Below are 26,254 nucleotides of genomic sequence, written 5' to 3' on the forward strand. Positions count from 1 at the left end.
GTGGCTACTTTATAAGGTATATGTTTATATACGTGTAGATAACAAAAGGGTTTTGTTTCTTTCTGTATATGTTTTATACTACTGCTTTTTTTCTTCCTTATTCGAATGTAAAGAAACTGTATTGCTATTAGTTGATATGATTGAACGATTTGGGATTAACTCAAAAACACGTGAAGGGATGTTTTATTCTATATTTTGTATCTATACCCCTATATAGTGATAGGGGTGTCCTTCCTTCCTTCTTTCTTACCCTCCGTCCGTAGTTCCTTCCAATACACAGAAGGGTAATAATCTCTTATCCGGTACTCCTCCTATACATAACTGAATAGAATTTACTAAACTTTCACGGAATCTTTATTATTAAATTGCATCAACTTGGAGGTTTCGCACAGAAAGTTATGGACTTTGAATGTTACCACACTTTGAGCGGGGGTTTATTGCGGTAAGGGTGACTGACTGTCCTTCCTTCCGTTACGCAGATGGGTGCCCACCTCTTATACATTTTTAATCCTCCTACATGACTGAATGGAATATGATAAACTTTTCACAGAATCTTTATATCATATTCCGATTGTGCACCTCCTGTTTTAGCTTTTGGTCCAAGTAGATTTGAAAGTCTTGGACTATTATTTATGAATATGGGGATACCGTAGTATTTCTTGTTCGTAACTCATTCTTCATCACATATGGAATTTAATAAAACGTTTAACAATGCAGCCCCGTGCAGGTCCGGGTGTCAAAAGAATAGGTCTGCAGCAGCGCTAAGCTTGTCCTAAAAGGCGACTAAATACTGCTCAGAAACCTAGCCGGGGCTAGGCGCTCTGCCTGCAGAGCAACTGGGATGTGTGCCCCAGGTGGTGGAATGGGGTACCCCTGGCGTGTTACATACTGGGGTTGTCAGGCTATAATACGGAAAACTTGATCCCAAACCATAGTGGTGCACCGTGTTGGGAAATATGTCACGTTCCTCGCACGTTAAAGAAACCTGCTGTGGTATTCGATAGGAGTAGTAACCTTTGCACTCCGCTACAGGAGGCTTAATTGCCCGACCCTACCCATCCCTCCCTTTTAACTTGTGGCAATCAAAATTTGTCTACCCTATTATCCTTATGTCCCATCCTTTTTTTCATTTCATCATCATCATTTCATTTTCATTTGATCATCCGTTTCATGTTCATCGCCTGAAAATAGCAGAAATATGGCTGCTCGGGTGTTAAACCCTAACAATCAATCAATCAACAATGCAGATACATGTATACAGAATGGCCAAAATTATGATCATTTCTATGATATACAGAACTGTATAACTTTTAGAATCTGAACACTTATGATTTTCTTTCACAAAATATTCTTCGTCAGTTTATATATCGGTAAAAAGTAAGTTTTAAGTCACTGCATTTAACACAAATCGGAAAATACTAGTAGCTACATGTAACTACATGTATTGTACAGCATATTCGGAAGCATTCAATGTCAGGTATATGACTGTATATATTTCTCCTCAAACAAATTTTGGGGGTATATAGGCATCACCCCGTCTGTCTGTCCGTCCGTCTGCCAACATTCCTTGTAAGCGCACTTGCTCCTAAACCGCACATGGGATTTTGATAACATTTCATAGGAAGGTTCAGTATCATATGTGGATGTGCATGAAGGAGTAATCAATGGAAGAAATATTCTAGCGGAAATCAAAAGAATGTACTGCTAGGCCTAGGACAAAGACTAGACAAGAAACACAGACACACTCGACAAAGAATATCAAATAACCAAAATAATATGTACAATGCAACAAACTTAAATCAGCAACTTGGACTTAACTAAAAAACAAAAACGATGCACTTGTATGGTTAGTGTCCTGTGTTTTTTCTTTGACCCATGAAGTTGTTAATTAAAAGTCAAGTCGGGGTATATGTAAGAGGAAAGGAAAACTATAACACGTTGAACAAATCGGTTCTCATGGTGCAGATTATCCACGGGTTCATAATGACGACCATAAAACTTCTGTAGTGATGACTTCAATCTTGTGGCAAGAAGTCTTCATAGTGACGGCAAGCCCTTGCATAACAGATGAGTTGTGATATGAAAACTCAAAACGCATGTGCTGCAGGGGTAATGCCACAAATGAAAGAAAGTTGACGATACGAAATGAAAAGTCATCATGTTTGTCGTATTGTTTTTCAATAGTTTTCCTTTACCATCTTTCTCTGAATTTAGGTCAAGATATGAGGCTGACTTCACAGTGTCTGTAGTATCCTTTATCTCAAATTCTTCAGGGTTGATGCAATATAAAATCCCAGAAACAAGGATTGTTGAACGATAATACGTCGTGGAATATAAATAATGTCGGCGGACTCCAAAGAGAGATAATCCAAATTAGAGTTTTTTACATGTTAAAACTTTGTAGGCAAAACTCCTTCATAACCGCTCAAGAGATTTTGATGAAATTTTATTGAAGTTGGGTATGCTGTGTAGATGTACATGAAAGAATATAATTACTGTTGGGTGACTCCAAAGGGAAATAATGAATATCAAGGGTTTTACTTGTTAGAATCTTTTTGATTGCAACTGCTCCAACACTCATGCGATTTTTAAGTAATTTTATAGGAATGTAGATAAAGGTACACAACTACCGTCAAGAACTTCAAAAGGAGATAATCAATATGTATGGTTTCACATGATTAAACATTGTAAGGACACCACCTTCTAAACCACTCAAGGAATTTAGATGATATTTTATATTTAATTTGAAAAAAAATATTAATTTCACTTTGAAGAAAAATAAAAAAAATATATATTTTTGCTGTAACAAGAAAAAAATAAATGAAGTTGCTTAATGGTAATAAAAAATAATGTTGTATTCTGTTTTCATAAAAAAAAAGTTGGTAAAAAAAGAAAAGGAAAGGAGAGCAGAGGAATCTCATGTACATATTGTGAATGTACCATAAACTGCCATTCAACATGTTTTATTATGTATGAAGAAGTTTGTAACAAATGTCTTTGTCTTTAACATTGTGTTGTATTGCTCCAGTTTGTTAAACAAACTATTAGAAAGATGTAAAAAATACAAGAACTACCACTAAACATTATAACGAACTACCACTAAACATTATAACCAACTATTACTAAACATTATAACCAACTACCACTAAACATTATAACGAACTACCACTAAACATTATAACGAACTACCACTAAACATTATAACCAACTATTACTAAACATTATAACCAACTACCGCTAAACATTATAACGAACTACCGCTAAACATTATAACCAACTACCGCTAAACATTATAACGAACTACCACTAAACATTATAACGAACTACCACTAAACATTATAACGAACTATTACTAAACATTATAACGAACTACCACTAAACATTATAACCAACTACCGCTAAACATTATAACGAACTACCACTAAACATTGTAACGAACTACCACGAAACATTATAACCAATTTAGATTTTATCTCCAATAGAGAAAAGATAAGAATACCATGGCGTCCGATCATTCCTCATTGTGGAAATTGCGTAGACTTCTTGACTATTTTTGGCTACCTATAGTTAAAGACCAAGGAACTCAAGTATGCATTGATACAAGCATGTTCAGTAATGAAATAATTAAGGCGGCTGAAAACGTTGACTTTGAAATGAAAAAAAGAAGACTTTGCTATACTTGTGAGCAATGAGAACTTACTTCTAATATTATAATTTGTTCTACTAGAATTAGTTCTTAATGCGATGTGCAATGAGGACAGTCCCTAGCACCAATATATGCGACACACAAGCGTAAGAACTTATTAACTTTATGGTTGAAAAGTTCCCAAACAAACACAACATAATTAGTTCCGAGATGATGGCTTTATTGTCTTTAATGGGTATTTTGATCAACTTCAAATATTATTTAACATTACTGATAAGAACCTGAACTACTCAAATTTACTTATACGTTATCCAAGTCCTCAGTCAATTTCTTAGAGAAAGTGCAATTAAATCCAAATGGAATAAGGTGAAACCTTACGACACTTAAAACTTAATAGTAGTCCAATGTGACTAATGCATAATCTCAACAGTTTTAATTCACTAAAAAGTTACTCGACTGCAAAATATATACTCCATCAATGCTAGAGGCTGTCTGGTAAGCTATTTTCTGACTTGTTGGGGGGGACGGAATTTCAACCTCTTACCTTGTAGTACAAAATATACAGCTTGTGCTGCGCACTAGCAGAGCGTATGCTCTCAGACTTAAAGTCAATAAAAAAAATAATAAAACGTTATTAACATTTATAACAAAATACTATCCAACATTACATACAATCTCGTATTTGTTACGAAAGCACTGGTCTTGTATAATTAATGGCCCTGAATACTCTCAACTATTAGAACCACCACTAAAGGAGACCCTGGTCAAACCTTTATAATAAACATCTTTCATGAACAAGATAACTATAAATACTACTCCATAGCACTTAATTGTATCTGTTGAAGATAAAATCATCACATGTATATACCGTTCTTAATCAAGTCTTAAAACATATTTTACGATGCCCGCCTCGTAGCATTAAAGAAAGATGACAGTAAAAAATTGATTTTGTTAAAGGTTAGATAATGCACCTCTTGAATGGTGACTATCTGTGATCTGGTCTTATAATATTCGAAAATTCAGTTACAGATCGTAGGAAAATGTATGCGTTTTCAAATTTAGATATACATGTGTTAAATATAATACTTGTGATGATAGAGCTGTGTTTTACAGGATTCATTGTGTATGACACGATACGTAACATAGAAGCTATATATTTCTAAGAAATAGATGTGATTAGTTGACAGGTACATGTAGTTCAAAGATTGTACATATCTTAAGTTATATAATTTTGTTCATTATCTGACTTAGCTTGCACGGAGTTCGATTTGAAACTGTAGAAACCAGAAAAGACTAACGCCAGTAGTTCATTTAAACTGGTTATCGAACAGGGGTGTTAATTGTAAACTGACAATAATTTGGGTGAGATTTTTTCAAAGATACATATATTACCACTTTTTAGATGTTCGAATTACGGCACATTTGAGGTCTTTATTGCCAGCGTATAGGTACACAGTGTGATGTGTGAAATATTAGTGTCACCATGGTGGATCTAAAATACGGATTTGGGGGTGGGGGCGGCGATCTCATTGATTTACAGAGAATTTCAATATTTTCTAGTGTGGGATTTGACGGATTGCCTCCACATGGATCTGATTATGGTTTACATGCATGCATTTTGCGAGAGGCTCCCGGAACTGTACTATTTAGCTACATTGTACCTATGCTTTAAGACGTTATGCCACACCGGCGTGGATACAGCTTTACATTGACTAACTACATGAACGGATGGGGTTTATATTGTTCTAAAATAAGGTTACGTTATGATATCGAAAGAGAGTTTAAGGGACAGTTGAATGATTAACTCTAATGATGAGAAAATAATAATTTAGAAAGAAAATACATGAGTATTGTAAAGTAAGTAACAAAACATAAAACACGAGATAAACCAGTGTAAAAAGGGGACGAATGAACACAATATGAATTTTTATCCTGCAAAGGACGCATTTTCTGCCAATATTGCCTGTCCAATATTGTAAATCGATATTGGGCAGTTATTTTTAGTTTGTTTTGTTTGTTTGTTGGGGTTTAACGTCTGAGCAGCAATATTTCAGCTATATTCAGACGATGAACATGAAATGGACGATAAAATGAACATGAGACGATGATGAAATGAAAAAGGGACGGGACACAAGGACAATAGGGTCGACGAATTTTGATTGCCACTGGAAATAGGGAGAGGTGGATAGGGTCGGGCAATTTGGCCTCCTGTGGTGGACCCCTATGGTTCCTACTCCGGGAGAATACCACAGTAGGGTTCTTTAACGTGCGAGGAACGTGGCATATTTCCCAACACGGTGCACCACTATGGTTTGCAGTCAGGTTTTCCGTATTATAGCCTGACAACACCAGCATGTAACACGCCAAGGGTAACCCATTCCACCACCTGGGGCACACATCCCAGTTGCTCTGTGGGCAGAGCGCCCTAGCCCCCCGGCTAGGGTTCTGAGCACTATTTAGTCGCCTTTTACGACAAGCTTAACGCTGCTGCAGGCCTATTCTTTTAACACCCGGACCTGCACGGGGTACTTATTTTTAGAATAAAGTTATTTTTAGAATAACGTTTGAACTACTGTTTGCCTTGGAAACTGTAAACTACATGGCGGCCTCCGTGTCGATGTCGCTTAGAAAATCAGTAATACAATTTGTACGTTCTCTGCATGTAATATTTCTCCTCATTGGAAATAAAAAGTTTGAATATAGAAATCGTGACTTGTTTTTATGTGATGTATAAATAAATGGCGTCTGAGTATATTTTGTGTTATTTTGTATAACCCTATGCTGGTCTATCCTTCTCGTTCCGCATTCCACTGCAGACGACCGGTAGTCGTCCACAAATGTCTTCCGACAGTGAAACGGAGCCTGCATTGAATTTCCGTAATCTTATCGTCTGAATATAGCTGAAATATTGCTGCTCGGACGTTAAACCCCAACAAACAAACAAACCGTAATTATAATGATTACATGCATCATCCGCCGAATTCCATGCACGAATGACTCGTTTCGTGACGTCATGATACAGTAAAAGCGTTTGACAAGACTTGTCGACATTTTTATCCAGGTGTAAAAAAGTTACCTTTTTCATTTATATTATTGTGATGTGTGGTTTTCACGATATAAAGTTCAAACTAAATTGTCAACAAGTGCTTCAGAAAAGTGCGTCGACGGTTACGCAAAAAAGAAATAACTCAGCCCCGCAACCGTAGTGTTGTATAAGAATTATTTTTCGGCATGGAATTACAAAGAAAATATTTTTCATTTACATTTATAAAAATATTTAGGTTACAAATACAGAAAGCATTTTCTCCCGAATGTATTATTTTAAAATGAATTGGCAGACTCGTACGGATTTGCATACCCATACTGCCGCTAAGATATTACTTCGCGTCGTGTCGTCAGAGGCGCAGTAGGGATACTTTTTGTAAACCACGTAAAAAAGCGATTTTACATAGAATTGACTTCAACCAATATTTTTTTTTATTTGCAGGATAAATCCAGTGTCTAGCATATCGGAAATATGGGTTACTCGGCGCGAAACGGGGGTAAATCGCTCAGCAAAGCCTCGCGAAACCCCCGTTTCTCAGCCTCATATCCATATTTCCGATATGCTAGGACACTGAATATGTATCGTATATACTCCTTTATATACAAGTATGTTCGAATAAGCCTTAAAGAAGAAGACCATGTTATTGTGCAAGTCATAAATATCGAAACTAATCTGTTAAATGTTCATGAAAATTAAATTGAAACAACGAAAACTTCCTTTTGTTAACTAATTAATAGCGATACATAAATAGGGAATTTGAATTTCCCGCGCCTATGGGCGCCACAATGATCGGTTGAGCTATGGCGTCACGAAGTCGGTTTGTAAAGTGAAAGTAAATAGGTTATTGATTACGATTCCGTTGAAATCGCAACTTTGGGACTTTTCCTCATATAATTTCAACTCAAAATAAACAGAAGAAGTGATTGAGGCACAACATGTAAGCAAATGTCAGACAACTTTGACGAACAACGGGATTTGCAGCTGGAAGACTAGAGTACGTCTGAGGAAAATCTAACGACTACTTCCGAAAAAAAAAACTTTTAGAATATTTCTCTTTTATCATTCGAGTAATCATATGTTTGGCAAGACAACATGTTTCGGTGATTAGACAAACATGATCGTAGAAACTTTACGGAATATTATTTGTTTACATATTATTTGCAATGCTTGTATCAATATCAAACAGACTTAGTGACGACACGAGCCAATCGGAAGCTATCGGTAAAAATCAATAAATCTGCTAATGATCTACATAATATATTTGATTTCACTTAACTATAATTTTTCATACGCCGATGAAACTTTTCTCCCTTAAGACTGCCTCAATGATTGCATGCTGTAGCGTGGAGACATTATACGAAACCGGAAAAGCTGCCCAGGCAGCAATAGAAATGGAGCGCTACAACCTTGATATTTTGGGACGAAGTTTGATGGACATCATCTGGAGCGGTCATACTATCTTCAGGGCTAACTCTATTGTACTCTGGACCACAAAACGATGATAACAACCATCAACATGGAGTTAAAATCTCACTCAATATGAAGTCCAAATCATCAATTATCGAATGTAATCCTGTGAATGAAAGATTTATCGTGGCAAGATTTATGTCAAAGATACAAAAAGTAACAGTCCATCTATGCTAGGCTCCTACCAACGTAACAGAGGAAGAAGACAGAAGAGTTTTACAACCAGCTCCAAGCTACTCAAGATTGAACAACACTTGGGGCATCTTGATTGTAATGGGTGACATGAATGCCAAAGTTTGAAAAGATAAAACAGGGAGGTGAACTCATGACGGGGAATGAATTAATTGGTAACAGCACACAAATGGAGAACTGAGAATGCAGATTTTTGGAGGTACGACATAGGAGGTACGACATTCCAACTCCCTCATAAAGATATACACAAAACAACCCGGATGTCTCCACAGATGAAAACTAGAAACCAGATAGACCACATTTCAGTGACTGTCGCCAGGAGATGAAGAAAGACCATGACAGCCGTTAGAGGTTGTCGAGGTACTGATATAGCATCCGATCATCAACTTGTGGTGGCTAAATTGAAGATCAAGATAGCCATGGCAATCAGAGAAAATCAGATTAGAAGGCGAAAGTAAAACATAAGGAAGAGGCGCAGTAGACAAACAATTGGAAATAGTAAACTCCACATATAACACCTCATTCCAAGAAGAACTTAGATTCTCAAAGAAGGAATACAAGCCATGGTTATCTGACGATACAATTGAGACAACTGAGAAGCGTAGGTTTATTAAGATATAACTTGACCAGGTCAAGACAAGATTGCTGAAAGAATGGTTGACGAGCGAACATATAAGCATAAGGAAAGAAGTAAAGAGAAAGGAACAAACAGGATAAAAGAACCTACATCAACGAGCTCGCTTCAAATGCAAAGAATGCAATGGCAGAAATGACTCAAAAAATGACTACAACCTCACACGCCAACTAACAGGTAGAAAGACCAACACATCCAAAACCAGTGAAAGACAAAGATGGCAATGTGATAACAAACCTAGATCGACCACTTGTAAATGGAGAAGATATATCAGATGATCCTGATCTACCTCCTGGAAAAGACCTTGATGTTGATACTGGCCCAATCTCGAAGGATGAAATCATAAAAGCCCTACGAATAAGGACTGGACAAGCTCCAGGACTGAACCAAATTTCCACCGGAGGTCTTGAAGATCAACCCGGAAAAAACCTACAACATTTCAATTGATTGATTGATTGATTGATAGGGGTTTAACGCCTGACCAGCAATGTTTTACCTGTTCTGTTGACACTCGGACCTGCAAGGGGCACTATATCATCTTGCATGACCTGTTTCAACATCTGGAAACAGTCGAAATCCCTGAATAGTGGAGTATAAGCAACATCATTATACTTCCAAAGAAGGGCGACCTGTGCAACTGCCAAAAACTGGAGAGGAATTCAGCTACTCTCCAAATTCCGATGCGGTCGATCACGTATTGACCAAATTGCCACATTACGGGTCATCATCGAGGAGTAAATAGAATGGCAATCAGCCCTCTACACTTACTTCGTGGTCTTCAAGAAGGACTTAGCATAGTTAATAGAAATGCACTTTGGACGGTACTAAGACACTGTGGAATCCCTGTCAAATTGTAAAGATTATCCAAGGACTCTACACAAACACCAAATGCCAGGTCATCCACAATTCAACACTCTCACCATCCTTCAATAAACATACAAGAAATACTCCAAGGTTGTGTCCTGTCACCCCTTATTTTCTATATAAATGTGCAAGAATTTTAATTAGATATAAAATAATGTATTTACTCATAGATTGCTTTTCGCCAAATTGATATATTTTGGAATGCTAAAGGGCTTTAGACTCTTGAATAGCCATGCATAATTCCCAGACTTGCTCGTGCTATTATAGGGGAAGCAAATCCCGGCCTGCACGAGTCCCAGACTTTCTCGTGCTCTGTATGGTTTAGAAAAAAAATTCCTGGCTACAGACAAAGCCATGTCTTGTTTATACCAGATATTTGCTGGCCTAATTTTAACTTTTTGGTATATAGACATCTAAATCCATAGCCACATCAGTTTCAGAGAAGAAACATTTTTTTGGTCACCAAAAATTGAAAGATTTGTATATTATTGTGCCTAAACACAAGAAACTGAATTTGACATTCCCGTCCCATTGAAAAAAAAATCATTTTGTAAGAGCCGGGGGGGGGGGTGTAAACCTTTCAATATAATTTTATTTAGTCTTAACAAGAATACAATATCTGATTATCTGAGTCGTTACTTTCATATGTCTTCCCATGATATTAAAATAATATTTCACATGTATTATCGTAAATTTGACTGGCAAAAAAAATATTAATACAAAAAAAAAAAAACCAAAAAAAAAAACTGCCATATCCTTGAAAAAATATGATTCAACTGCTTTTGAAAGAAGAGCAGAACAAATATTTTTTTTTAACATTGAAAATACCAGGCCCCCCCCATCCTCGGTATAAAAAATGGTTGGTGCCTAAGGATGGTCTATGTAAAAAAAATAAAATCATATTCTGCCATTACAAAAACGGTTTCATCAATGTTTGGTCATATTTCAATGAAATTAAATAACTTGCACACTGCTACATGTAAATAGAATCTGAGACAAATAGGCTATATATATTGACCAAGGTCATTAGCAGGTTGTTTTTCTCCTGTTTTCTTTCTTTTGCCAAAAGTGAATGAAATATATAATTTTCTTGTTGCTCAATTAACTCTTGATTGTGGAGTTCTTCTTTTTATGGCATTTGTGGTATAACTGTATTGCAACTCTTTTATTACATTGTTTTTTTTTTATTTGATATGTAAAGGTCAAAAAGATGTTTTCAAAATTTTGTTTCGCTTTTCGGGTGTTTTCAGTTACTCAATTATGTTGAACAATTGGAACTTGAGTTCATTTCGAAACGCCATTTTTTAAGCAAGTGCAATCAATTGTATGACGGAAGTTGAAACTTTGTATTAAGTCCAACTAAAATATAGATTGAGAACAATAAATTCTGTATAAAGACTAGAATTTTTTTTTATCAAAAACAGCAGTTAAAGGATGATACTCTATTAATAATTTAATAATAGTTAAATAGTTAATAGTTAATAATTTTCTAAAACAAACGTTTTTATCAACCCGTAAAGAAAGTCTCGGGGATTTATACGCATAACGCTGTCTATCTGTTTGTGCGTCCGTAAGCGCAGCTTCTTCTTAACCGCTCAACGATTTGAATGAAGATTTCTAGGATGGTTGGACATCAAATGCAGATGTGTATGCATGATATATACAATTATTATCGGGTGACCCGAATGGGAGATAATCCAACTTAAGGAACATTCTTAGTACCACTATCCCTTAACTGTTTTTTCTCCCTTTTAAGTTATAATAAGACGACAAAAGATTTTTAAAAACAGCCATAGCAACATGTCATATTAAAAGGTCAAGGAAATCAACACATCAAAACCTAAATAATCGACCGATCTGAACATCTGCAATTTGGGATGTAACATGAAACAATAAACAAAACAGATATAAAAAAAGCATGTTTATGCTAAATGATGTCATGACATACTCTGACGAGTAAAAAACTTAAGATCGTAATAAAATTAAGCATTAAACAGTAACAATATTGCTTTGCTCCATTGCTTGTATCATCGATATTTGGTTTTGGAGAAGCCGGGTGTTCTACTGCCCATGCGCAATCCTCCTTTTCTGAATATTCTCCAACACAGGACGCAAATGCCATGACATGCGCAATGTAATGTTGCTCGTGGACACCGTGAAAAAGATGTGACATTGGACCACGTGCAAAAATAGCGACGTCATCACCTCCGTGAGTTTCAAATGAAATGTTAACCGCTGATTGTTGGTGAAACTCTTTTTCAGCTGAAAAAATACAAGCATACAACAGTCTTAATTTCGGTATTTAATAATAAAAGACCATGGGCCATCATACACCCTTTCCACCTAGAGGGACTTTTGTAGACATATATTGCGTTTATTATTGATTTAATTGAAGCACATTTCTGCCTGTTTTCCAAAATATAAGTGCAGCGCTAGCTCAGGATTAAAGATATTGCAAAGATGGCGTGATATAGGACAAAATTTTGCAAAAACCGAGTTTTCCAATCATGTTACTGTTACAAAAAGTTGCTAAATACCATTAAAAAGTTTCAAGCTTTCAAATGAGTATATGATTCATAGAATAAGAAAACAAAAAAGTATAGATTTAACGCATGGTGAAACAAAATCTTACTCATTAGCTTAAATATAACAGCAACGTTTAACTTCTAATTGGGGTTGAATGAATGACACCCCCCCACCATTTCAAGCATAATGAGCATATATGAAAGTAATTGTCTTTTATTTATGTTTAACACAAAGGCTATAAAACTAATTTTGGTACTTATGAATTATAAATGTAAGTCTCTTTGGCTGATGGTGTTTGTGTTGTGGGGAAAAGATTATGCTAGAAAAAGGATTGAAGACCTTATTCATTCCATTTTTCACAAAATAACAGTTAAGGCGTTACAAATTTCCATAAGAACACAGTAATCGCAAAATCATTACTGATAAGGATGATGTTGTCATGAAATAACAATTACAGAGTGAGCTAATGTTAGTATTTCATAAAAAATGAGAACCAGAAAATGAAAAAAGGGAAATTTCAGTTTTGTACTTTTCAATCTTTCTTAGTTGAGTTCTATTTCTGTGGGCAAAGTGATTCAGTCAAGATAATTCTTTTCACGAAATACTAAAACGTTGAAATAAGATATTTTAAATCAATTTCTGACCGTGAATATAGACTAGTTAAGTTCTGTCCTTTGCTACTTCATTTGAACTGATGGATAATACAGTAATTACAGAATGATCAACTAAACATCGTTGTTATTTTTCAGGCCAGTTTAATTTTCAGTATTGATAAATAGTTTATTTAGTTATGTTTTGTTTCAAATACTTCCAGTTCATTCACAATCGCAAAGAAATGTTTTAAATAGATGGTATATTCTTACGACTATTAGACTTCCGTTTTTATCTTCTGAACTTCTATTTGTAATATATTCATATATCATAATATTCCTCCCTTTCAGTTTTTTTTTTAATTTGCTATAAAAGCAAATTACTTTTGTCAATCTGTTTGTTTACGATGAATATCATTTAGATAATTTGAAATCAAAACTAGTTTTTAGTGGAGTCCGAGTTGCTCATTTACTTTTATTACTTTGTATGTATGATTTTAGTTACTTTATGTTCTTTGTTGTGTATGTCTGTTTTCCATGTCTGGTCTTTGTCCCTGGAATACATTCTTTTGATTACCGCTATAACCTTGGTTCCCTTGATTACTCTTTGATATGAAAATTATCATTTTCAGCATTTTCTGTCTTCAACTAAAAAGCATAATCGCTTCTTCTAGACTACTGTTTAGTATGCAAATCAGAAGTCAGAAGAATATTGCATGTTACTTATGTCAAACTCATATAATTATTGAAATTTTTTTTTTGTTTTGTATCCGTCTGTTGCTCCTCAAAAATCCATTCTTCTCTATAAATTGTAATGAAGCATCTTAAATCTACCAATTTCATTTACAGCGCAAACCTTTTTCTTTTGGCACAAGTATTTTTATTTTGTTTTAATGTGACATATTAAAATGGTATGATAACCACGAAATTAGTTTGTCTTTTGTATTGACTCTAACTTGAGTAAGTTTAAATAATCAGAATTAAAAACAAAATGATATGAATTACCAAGGTAATCCTATATGAAATATAAATACAATATCTAATGTGCTGACATCATCATTATCATTGCAAAATGTATTGTTTTATTAAAAAAATATCGAACTATCAAAAAGTACTTTTCCCTACTTAAATGTTTATTTTTAAGATTTTCCCAAGTATTCACAATCAATTACAGATGTGTTAAGAACCTGGTGTTATTAAGCATGTTTTCTCAATAATTTGCTTTGAAAGCTATTAAACAACGACGAAGTTCTAGTTAAAGGATTTTTGAAAAGAATGATGAGTCCGAAATTGTCCTTTCGATCAGGAATTCCGTTAAAACCGAAAAATATCAAGTACTTAATGGTAAATTCAAAAGTTCCCAATTGAAAACATATACTTAAAACCTTTAATAAAAGAGTTGGTTTACATTCGCATGTATTTTTGTTGGAATCAATTATGTTGTGTCGGACACATAATGTTATCGTTAAATATCTATCTAAAATGATTGATGTAATACAGAATGTTATATTATAATATAAATGTGTGTAGTGTATGTTGTAATTTTTTATCATTGTCATAAAAATAGTACATTTGGTGGCATGACAAAGAAAATTCATTGCTAAATTTTAAAAATCTGACAATTGCTTATTTTTTTTAGGTTTTTGAGCGCACAAATATTCTGTGAGGTTAAATAAGGCATTTTCTGTTATGTTGGATTTTCAAAAAGTTATCAACTTTTTAATATCCTAATAGTAAAGAGGAATGTCGTGGATTTCTTTTGATGCCATTTGTATTCAGAAAAAGAATTCGTTTTACTGATGGGGAAGCAAATTGTTTCAAAGACGAATACTCTAAAATTACCTAGTAACCTACTTTTTGACCATGGTTTCCACGACAATGCTGGACTTTATTTTGCAAACAAGCGGATTTACGCTTTTAATGTACATATCTATCAACCTTTATATGTCTGCAAAAATCCCTCCAGGGAGGAGGATTTCGTTTTCTGGCCCATGGACTATAACATTACAAATCATGAACTTGTTCAGGTATTACTGATTTCAATTGCGGAAAACACGCGTTCAATATAAAGTACTTAGTTGGTGGTTATAAGACCATAAAATCGGTAATTAAGTACCGACCAGAGTGTCGTACATTATCATGAATAGTTGGTGTAAAATTCAAACAATTACTAAAACGGCTAGATAATCGGGTAAACAAGAACTACATGAGTGGGTTCATTTGAAAAATAATATTTTGTGTAATTGAAAAAAAAGACACATATTATAACAGTCTTATTTTGCATGCAAAATACATAAATTAAAGTTAAGCACAGCATGCATATTACCAATAAAAGAGAAGCAAACCATTGTGGTCAGAAACTCAAGTTCAAATGCAAATCAACACGGTCCAAGAGTAAGACTCCCTACTTTGTTGGAATTTTATTTGTATCAAAGTTCTGTTAAAAACCATCAAATTTTGTTATGATTGTTGGGGTTTTGTGGTCTTGACTATTTTTTCGGTTACGCAGGACCGAACCTTTCAGAACATGTGTGTGTATCTGTGGATGTAAAACCATCAGTTGGCATGAGCTTTCTGGAAAACAGAGCGGAGAACTCGGTTTATGATTATGAGCGTTTCCCACTTCTACCCCATTTGAGAGGGATAAAGAATGAGATTTAGCAAAATCCTTTTTTTTAGACCCCTCCTTCCAAACACTTTTGGATCCGCCCCTGTAAACGACTGTATTAGAAAGTACAGAAGTACCTGAATTAAAGGCGGATATGTGAGTTGATTGTTTTACCTGTGTCAGTATCAGTGAGATTTCTCCTTGGTTCATGGACAGCAGCGGGACCAGTAGCATACATCAGTGTTGTGTACGGTAGGTTATCATTTGCTAAAGTTATCTCACCATCATGTTTCACCAAGCCTGTTGCAAGTAATGAAATTTGCAGAACAATCAAAATTTCGGAAAGTGTAAATACATTTGTTTGTTTTTCATTTTTGTTTTGGTTGTTTGTGTTTTTTTTCAAATTTTTTAACTTATATTTGTAAAATTGAAAAAATATATATATATTCCATCAGTGTTGGTTAACAGCCCCAATTTTTCAAAAATAATAAATGAAATAGGGTTTTTGTTTTCAAAACTTAGTCATGAAGCTCAAGAATTTGTATTGTTTCAATATGGTCTTTCTATTTATATATTCAGCGTCCGGTCTCCTAATAATCTCAATTTGGGAGTTTCCTCAAATCCTTCTAGCTTCGATTCCTCCAGTGAAAATTCGATCAATCGGATAGCTTGATAATAAAGTAAGCTTGGGTTTGAGAAAAGTCTCCGATGAGATTTCTTTTTATGAAATCAGGCTCAGTTAAATACGAAAAATCATTTTTTTTGTGATTGTAAATTTTTTTAACAGTTTTTTTTTTCTCTGAAATCTTATCAAGTGATTCAAACGCACAAGTTGATTGGTTTGATGGTGATGCAAAAGAAGTATACTTATATATAAAGCTAAAATTAAATTTCTGCAGTAGAAGTCATAATATTAGTAGCTAGAACAATTTCCGTACATGTTTTATGACAAGGATTTTTAGATGGACTGAGGAGGGCAACACTGAGCACTTATTAACCCAGAAAAGAACCTTTTTTTTCTAAAACCATCTCTTTTTATTAAATTTTGTTGTTTCATCCCTGCATTTCAGTACCCCACGCAACAAGGTTGCGAGGGGTATAATGTTTTTGACCCGCCCGTCAGTCCGTCCGTCCATCTTCAGTTTTTTTTGTTCTGGACTTTTTTTTAAATGCATGCAGATATTGATATGATTTTTGGTGTATAGGTTCACCGTGATAAGTTACAGGGAAGGTTTACGTTTCCTTCTGCTCTGATGATTTTTACTAAAATTATGGACCTTGAACTTAGCACAATTCACAGAAAAAAAAACGTTTTCCGGACTTTTTTTCTGCAAGCTTGCAGATATTGACATGATTTTTGGAATTAAGTTCACCATGATAAGTTACAGGTCAAGTTCAATCTTCGTTTTGCTCTGATGATTTTTACCGAAATTGCGGGCCTTGAGTTTGAAGCTACCATTCTGAGTAACAGAATTTAGTTAGAAGAAAAAATAACAGTCTTATTCCGTTTTTTTACCGGGGTCCTTCTACATGTATTTCTCTTACGATTAAATTTACTTAAGTATCCTATATTGGGGCATGTAAGTGCGCTCACTAAGGTTCTTTAATATAACGTTTTTTTTTATTCACATCAATGTATGAAAAAATTTTAGAATTACAAAATGAAACTGAAATTATACCAAATCGTATGTTTGTGTATATACGTAATACATGTGCAGACAATAATTATTAGTATGAACAAAAATGTCATTAGTTACGAACCCATTTTCTTAAGGTACAAACCCACATTGTCATCCAATGTTTAGCACCCTACCCATTACGCCACCGGTCATAGGTGGTGTCAAAACATGCTGAACTTCATGTGGCAAGGTGAGGATTCTCGGTGGCGTAATGGTTAAGAGTGCCGGAATTTGGACGGCGAATTCGGTAGTGCTGTAAGGGAATTCATCATAAATTTTAAAAGAGGTGCACTGCTTATTTACAGTAAAGGATTTAAGGATAAAAGAAAACAAATATTTATAGAACGTTGAATTGGTATGTTACAAAAGGGGAACTAAATTCGCTTCATAGTACATGTAATAAAAAATAAATGAAATAAACTTTTAGTGGTGGTTGCTTCAATTGCAATTCGTGGGATAGACATCTCCTCGCGCTTTTATTATGATTATTGTGCAATAATAGACGGCATTATCTCTATGGTAAGGGTCGGCAGTTGTTGGCTTTCTCCTCAATATTTTTGCCTCTGACGAAGGCCGCATGTCCGAAAATTTGGCTTCATTTTCTTTATTTTTTAACATCTTATCTATATTTTATTTGTATGTAGTTTCTTTTTACCTTTCAAACGTGGCCATTTTTCACGAATTCGTCATTCTTATTTACGTTTGATTTGAACCACTTCACAACATATATTATTTTTGCTATGAAAATCCTTGGAATATCCCACGATATATGCTGCCTTAGTACTATTCATGCATGTTTTGTTCTGTTCTGCGTGTGCCATTAGCAGTGATACGTTTTAACCTACATGTAATATATACTCGTCAAAAAGAAATGCTGAGCTCGCTAATCCATATTAATGCATGGTTGGGAGTCTATATTTTGGGGTAATTGTGTATTATTGCGAGGCAAGTAGCAACTTCTACCTCTAATTCATTAAAATCTTTCTCAGTTCTAATTGCTAGGAAACACATTTATCCCATTACCCGTTAGGGCGGGGAATCTTGAAGACAATATCAAAGTTTAGTATACCTAAAATTGGGTTTCCTCTATCAGGGTACCCAGACATTGACATTGTATGTGCATGATCAGCTGTTACTATTATAAGCGTATCTTGGTCACTAGTGAGTTTGTCAGCAATGGCAACTGCATCAGCCATTGCAATGGTTTCAGAAAGCGCTTTATCAGCTTGTGCGTAATGGTGAGCCCAATCTATTTTACCACCTACAAAAAATATAATCTTAGTATCATAGTCATTCATCTGACATTTTCTACAATAAAAATGGAACCACATTCTTAAAAATTCCTATATTCACGGTCAAACTATAACTACAAGATGTGTTTTCAAAGTGGAGCATAAACTAACAATCCAAAATGAATACAAATAACTTTTTCGAGTGAAGTTAATTATTTTTTGCTTTTTTTTCTCTTTTATGATTGTATTATCAACTTTGTTCTGTGTACTTATGGCAAGAAAAGCATCAATATCCGGTTTTTACCTTCATTTTCAGGAGCTGAAAAACAGCTCAATGGCAGCTTCATTTGCGTATACTTGTATATATTCGATTGAGAGTAAAACCAGTCTCGGAAAGTATTCGCTAGTTGCGATAATTAAATACAAATCGAATCATAGCTTTTCCAAGATAGGGTTGGCCATAATAGTCTGCAATATAGCGCCCAGATGTTTACGAAAATTACGTAATCAATATTACCCATAGTTCTCGGGTCATGAAAATTGCGAAACGAAAAAAATCGATAAAAGAAAGAATTGAAACGAAATAATTCGATCAAATTAATCAAATCGTAATAAAAACATACTTAAAGGAGAAGACCATTTTATTGTGCAAGTCATAAATATCGAAACTAATCTGTCAAATATTCATGAAAATTAAATTGAAACAAATTAATTTCCTTTTCTTAATTAATAAATCGAGATTTATAATTAGGAAATTTGAATTTCCCGCGCCTATGGGCGCCACCATGACCGCTTGAACTGTGACGTCACGAAGTCGGTTTGTAAAGTGAAAGTAAATAAGTAATTGATTACGATGTCCAAAGAAATCGCCAATTTGGGACTTTCCCCCTATAATTTCAACCCAAAATAAATAGAAGAGATTGAGGAACAACATGTATAAGCAAATGTCAGACATCATTGACGAACAACAGGATTTGCAGCCAAGATGACTAGTATTTGTAGGGAAAATCTTATGGCTACTTCCGAAGAATGTTCGTGTTGCTGGTAAAAAAAAAATTAGAACATTTCTCTTTTACCATTCGTGCAACCGTAAGCTTGACAAGTCATCGTGTTTTGGTGATTATATAAACATGATCGTAGAAATATTTACGTGATATTCTTTGTTCACATATTATTTGCAGCATTTGTATCAGTACCATACCGACTTAGTGACGTCACGAGCCAATCGGAAGCTATCGGTAAAAATCAATAAAATTTGGCTATAATCTTCCTTCAGATAGGAGAGTTCTGCAATATGGCTATCCATTTATATTTCAAGGATTTCGAACTTTGCATAGCCTTGAGCATTTTATAAAAGCGCATTTTGCATTACAGGTTTTTGTTTACGTGGGTATGATTTTTCATAAGAGCCCAAATTAATGCAAAAGTGGTCTTTCCCTTTAAAGGATACAAATCCAAACAGAATAAAGCGAACAAAAGAACTATGTTAAGACGTTTCGCAAATTATAAGAACCATAATGTTTACCAGTGCCGGTGAATTCGACCCAAAGACATTTCGGACCATGACGACCAATAATTCCTTATGAATGCTGGACATTTCCGCCAATAGACATATCAGAGCTTGACAATTATTATAATGCTTTGGGACATTTATCATTACCAAATTTACCTTATTTGAAGGTTATAAGTATAATATATCAAATCAGAGCTGACAAAAATCATCAAGGTTGTTCCGTCGCAGTCGGTATAGTTTTGTTTTTTACCCTTTGACCTTAAGGACGCCCTTCTATGGAAACGCTAGTCACTTAATCGCAATTCTGTTTCCCGATTGGTAATATACTGATAACTAAGTGGTGTTCGAAAAATTAAACTGTATCGAAAACTGAAATAGCGTGCCATGTGTTATTTTCTTGAATGAAATGTAGAAACTTATAAGTAAAAAGAACAAAATTTGACTGCGTCGGCCATCTTTTTGTAAAGATTGTATTTGTTTTTTAATTAATGTTTCACCGGGAGCGTTAAAAGATTTCACCTTCATCATATTATTGCTTGTTTATATTACCTTCAACAAGAAGGAAGAAACCTTTGTCGTCGTCGTGTTTTCGGAGCACCTGTATGGCTTTCTCTGTCATCTCTGCTAAAGTAGGCTCCGGGACTTTCTGATCGGGTTTATCAAGTTCAAATGACATATGGTCTGAATTGAATAACCCTGAAAGTAAGCGACAAAACTACTGCACATGTATCAAAAATGAAACAGACGTGTTTCATGCGTTTTCAATTGTAAAGGAAAATAGGCCATAAAAATCTCCTTAAATATTTTATTTTTATATGTATACCAATATTATATAACATTAAATATTATTTTATTTCAAGAACACATATACCGTATTTACCTAAGATGTATTCTGTAGACCTAGGATCTATTTTATTTAGCTCCGTAGCGTTCCATACATATTTGTACGACAGTTGTTTGCTTTTCTTATCATCAATCCATTCCTGATTATGATAGAAAATATTGTGTAGTATCCGGTATATCCAATTACATTAGAAATATATGAACAAATCTATAAGAAATATCATTAACACACAAGAAGACAATATAAAATATAAAATAGCATATGTCAAAGAAACAAAGATATGAGGAGACCAAAACAAAAAACAAAAATAAAAACAAAAACGAAAACAAAAACAAAAAAAAAACAAAAATAAAAACAAAAACAAAAACAAAAACGAATACAAAAACAAAAACAAATAATCATGAGAACTATCATCGTTAATCGATCGTGTTGTACAATTGCATTCGCATTTGTTCGGACTGTGGAAATGTTAATGGTCTGCTTTTTAGTCATGCACTACACAAAATAATTTGTATTAAATATGAACCATTAACCATAAATGAAAAGAAAAAGCAAAAAATAATAAACGCTTGGTCGGACACCACCGGGATTGGACATAAATTATAACTGGAGGCTTATTAGACCACGAAATTCCTTTTTAACCATGCAATCTATCGATCATAAGAAGCCTGCTCACATATGTCTTAGTAACAAATATGGTTGATAAATTTCTGCTTCAGTATTTTTGCAGGAGTTGCAGGATTAGCTGTCATACATTTGCTTTCCGGTTTTCTTTTACTGAAGCCTTTTGTAGATGGCATTCCGTCTACTATTTGTATTTTGTCGGTTCTTTATAGTAACTTACTTGTGTAGAAAAAAATATTTGAAAAGCACAAGTAAGCGACGGTCCCAATTAAAGGTCATGGTAGTTTACTGCGATATTTGTAGTATGGTATATGCAATCAAACACATGTACATCGCCTTTTAACGTGAAACTCACGTGACTCCTCAAGATTGAAAAAGCGCATTTTAAAAAATACATTTACTGTCAGAACAAGGCATTTTTAGCTGATCGAAATGAATTTGTTTTCCTTGAAAACTATGGTAAGCTCTATGAATACTCAAATTTTGAGAAAAAAAAATCGCTTACACTTTAACTATTATTTGTCTCATTGACATTACCTCAAAGCTTGAAATAATTAGGAACAAGTCAACTGTAACGCTATTTTCTGTAAACAAATATGTAAAAGGGTGCCACAATGATAACTATGTTTCATACGTCATTTGTACATGTATGTATACAATTAGAAAAAAAAACTTACATTTATTAGATTTCTTCCATCACGTCTTCCGTTCTTTGTATTAAGTCCAATCACGGGATCCATGGCGTCATTAGGGAGTAAATATTTTCTTCCTCCACCCATAACAACCTGCTCATAAAAGTCGAAAATTGTTTAAACATCTGCTCCCTGACGCATACATGTATGTGCGTGAATTGTTCACTTACCGCTTAATCTACCGATGCATCTCATTTATCTTTGTCGGATTCCGGACTGCTCATGTACTTTCATTGGATGCGTGTTTTTGTTTCTGCTTTGTATTGCTTGTTTATGTTTCATGACATTCAAGTTTTTACTGTCAGTTTTATATTTCAGTGAAACATTGTACTCTAGTCTAGCCGATTCAAGTAGGATAGTGTTATGGAAAACATGTAAGTAGCTCATTTCGTGGAAACGTCGTGCGTAAATTACACATCTGAATCAAAATAATACGTTGATTTCGGCTTGCTCATCCTTTAAGTGCAAATCAAGGTATCATGGCTTATTCTGGAGACGAGTAAGGGTTGCTTATTTTAATTAATTCTCATTAATTTTAAATACTCAGCAAAATTCGGAATTTTGCTAAGCCTGGTAATTGGATCCAAGAGTTGTCATCTGAATAAATAGTGATTACATATATTATCTAAGAAAAACCCTATAAGGAGGGTTAACATCGGTGTTGACACAAGTCTTATTTCATATTGTATTTTTAATACTTGTTATATAAATGATAAAAATTTTCTAAAAATTGATTTTAATGCGTACCTTTACACTAGATTTGTAATCGTCTATTAGCTGTTTGGCAATATCCCGACAATTCTCTTTGTTAGGTTCATTATCGAGTTGCCAGTCTACTTCCCAGTTCCGATTCGGAGTATTTGCATACAGTGCTGCGGGGGTTGCATGCGTTACTCGTGTCGAAGTTATAATTCCAGTTGATTTTCCTGGAATCAACTTAAACCAGTCATTTCTGGAGAAAAATCTATTTTTAATCCGATTTAACGAAAATCATTTATAAAAAAAAAACATGCTTGTGACACGTTCATGTAACGGTATGTACTTGTAATAGATTAGAATTTATTGAAAAAAATGCAAATTAAACAAGAAACCGTACAATAATAAAAGTATATTTTTTTTTGTTCTTGCTCTAAACATTTAGTTAGTCTTACCTTTTTCTATAAACCAGTCCAAAATAGATGTAACCTTTGACCCCGGTGTCATGCTTGAACAGTTTTTGTATCTCGTGCTCCCGTCCACTCCAAGTACTCCATAATTTGTTTTTATGCCGCAGAGGTACTGCGTCGCTGTTCCAGCAGAGTCCGGTGTCTGCATGTCTTGATTGTATGTCTGAAAAGTTCGTGTGACAACTAAATTTTCTACACAGATGCATATTTCTTATTTCAAAGCTTCAATCGTGAATTCAAAATTGATACACAGTAAACCATACGAGTGCCAAAGCATGAGAATCACGCATAATGGTTTACAAGTTAATATATGTTACACTTAACTGAGCTTCGATTTTTTGTTTTTTTGTTTGTTTTTTTGTTTTTGTTTTTTTTGTTTTGTTTTTGTTTTTTTGTTTGTTTTGTTTTGTTTTGTGTTTTGTTTTTGTTTGTTTGTTTTTTGTTTGTTTGTTTGTTTGTTTTTTGTTGTTTTTTGTTTTTGTTTTTTTGTTTTGTTTTTTTTTTTTTGGGGGGGGGGGGGTGAGTACTTCTTGAATACAATCCTTAATATACAATACAACGTACCGAAATTTACGGTATTTATTAAAAATTAGTATTTTTGCTTTTAGTTATCTTGAATTCTTATTTAATCATGTGATTATCGCAAGATAGGCATACTTTTTTTTAAGCAATTACAACGATTTCTATTAATCTTTTGTTACTTGCATCAATAGTGAGCGTGAACTTCGGTTTCTACCATTCGTTAAGAACAGGTCTATAGAGTGACCAAGGCTATATCATGATGTAGTTCAGGATAAGTGTTTTACATCAATAGGTCATGCAATATATATTTACCTTTGACAATGCTATATTAGGAAACTTTTCCCAGCTAAGTGTGTTTTCCTCGCCGGTTTTATTCTTGATTTGACCTTGTCGTATCCGGGCGGCCGTTAAGGTTGGAATACTCATTCCGTCTCCAAGGAAGAATATGACATTTTTGGCAACTCGGTCAACTTTTGGTAGTCTCAGATACTTTTTAAGTTCATCTTTTGCTAAATTTCTCCAAAACGAAGGCGCTTAGAAATAAGAGAAAAGCGAATTCGTATTTGTGTCATTAAAGATTTATATTCACTAATAAAAAAGTCCATAAAATTGGGAATCCGAATGAATCACGTAATTTAGGTAACAGTAATCTAGTTCAAAACTCTTTACTGATAATAAATGTCCGCATTAAGATTTTACAATAGTTGATATTGTAAATAAAATCACTAAATTCACTAAATACATGATGTTTTTTTATGTTGTAGTGCATATACGGATCATAACAATTTCTTAACCTCGTACTTGATTCTTTCATGAAAGTTAGAGTTCAGCATATTATATGTGTATTTTTTATAGTGCTGAAGATATACCACGGCAAGAGATAAATTGAAAAAATACTCAGAACTTTCTAAATAATCTGAATAATCCGAATATCGAAGCACGTTCATGTGGAGATGCTTGATTCCTTATCCGAAGATAAAAAAAAAATCAAAATATTTAATACGGTGCACAATGGTATATAAAACGAATGAGACCTTTTAGTTTGCATTGAAATACTATCCCACCCTCTTTATCTTTATCTTCCTTTCTTCATTATACTATGTTTGATATATATAGCGTCTTCCTAAAATTTCCACGTCCGATATGTTCATATAATACATACTAACACTTTGTAGACAGTGTAACACGCACAATGTTATGTTATACAATTATGACAGCTCAGTTCATGCGATATAATGTTTTATGGAACACTTAAAAGATATATTGACCGAGGCCCGTGCATGACCGAGGTCGGTATCTCTATAAAGTGTTTCATAAAACATGATATTGCATGCACCAAGCTTACATACAATGTTAACTGCTTACGTCAACCGTGCACAATATCACTTGTAATCAAAACGCCAAACGTGCAATATCACAAAATATGAGTGTGTCAGAGTAAATTGTTTCATTGGAAACTAAAAAATACGCAATGTAATAATTGAATTCATTTTATTCTTGTATGAATATGTATACATTAGTTCAACTTGAAGTATGTACGGTCACATTTTTATTGCTGGTGAAGGTAAGATTAATCAAGGGAACCAAGATTCTAGCGGAAATCAAATAAAATTAAAAGACGTAACACGTAAACACTGTTTAGTCAATTAAATGTAAGCTGTATTTCATAATGTCATTTTCGAAGAGGACCTTTTTAAGTTGTGATAACTTGTGTCCAAATGTTGAATCTACATACGTTTTGTGAGTGATTCATTGATATATTATACATCGTATACATGTGGAAATAATTAATTCTACAATTTATTCATCAAACCCCATAACCCCATTTACCCATTGTCGATTTAGTAGTACGAAAAACAAGCACCACTGATTTGAAAGCTTGACAACACCTCGAATTTCAAGTTAGGAAGTGAACTACATAATTATTTTACTTTAACTTTAACGACTTTTTTGGGTTTTTTTCTCCGTTTACTGTCTAAAGAAAAGAAAAAAAGAAGCATCTGTCATACAAGCGCACGTTTCAATGTCAAATATAAACAAGCTCCCGGGTGTCCTTGTGCATGGATAGTTTCCCATACAACGTATGTGTATATTTACTAACAAGATAAACCTACTTTCCCCATTTCCAGAATACCGTGGATCCCGATCAGGTGTTGTTTCTTTCGGAGGAAGGCATTTCCCATCACTAATAATTGTAATTCCAATAATTAAAACCAACACGAACTTCGTTTGAGTCGTAACGGCCATTTTTATACAACCATAATCTGTAGAGCTCGTGCTGTCAGTTGTCCATTTAAAAGTACATGACCTTAGATAAAAGAAAATATCTACTGCATCAGTGATAGCAACAGAAGTATTTTTCCTACTTTAATACCTACGGAGGCCATTATAACATTGATAAACTGTGTT

General features: G+C 34.2%; 1 protein-coding gene across 1 annotated transcript; it reads right to left on the bottom strand.

Moving 5' to 3' along the window:
* Positions 1-11,757: 11,757 nt before the first annotated feature.
* On the bottom strand, positions 11,758-26,148 carry LOC148601105 (alkaline phosphatase-like). Its single transcript, XM_088555452.1, has 10 exons — positions 25,960-26,148; positions 24,158-24,378; positions 23,309-23,486; positions 22,905-23,083; positions 22,143-22,250; positions 20,878-20,980; positions 20,547-20,693; positions 18,322-18,513; positions 15,748-15,873; positions 11,758-12,111 (listed from the first exon to the last, which is right to left on the bottom strand). The coding sequence occupies exons 1-10, from the start codon at positions 26,090-26,092 to the stop codon at positions 11,777-11,779; spliced, it is 1,722 nt and encodes a 573-aa protein (XP_088411578.1). The 5' UTR covers positions 26,093-26,148; the 3' UTR covers positions 11,758-11,776.
* Positions 26,149-26,254: the final 106 nt, after the last annotated feature.

Source organism: Perna viridis, chromosome 12 (genome assembly GCF_037379345.1).
Source record: "Perna viridis isolate PV_CMFRI_1.1 ecotype Kerala chromosome 12, ASM3737934v1, whole genome shotgun sequence".
In the NCBI taxonomy this organism is placed as follows: Eukaryota; Metazoa; Mollusca; class Bivalvia; order Mytilida; family Mytilidae; genus Perna; species Perna viridis.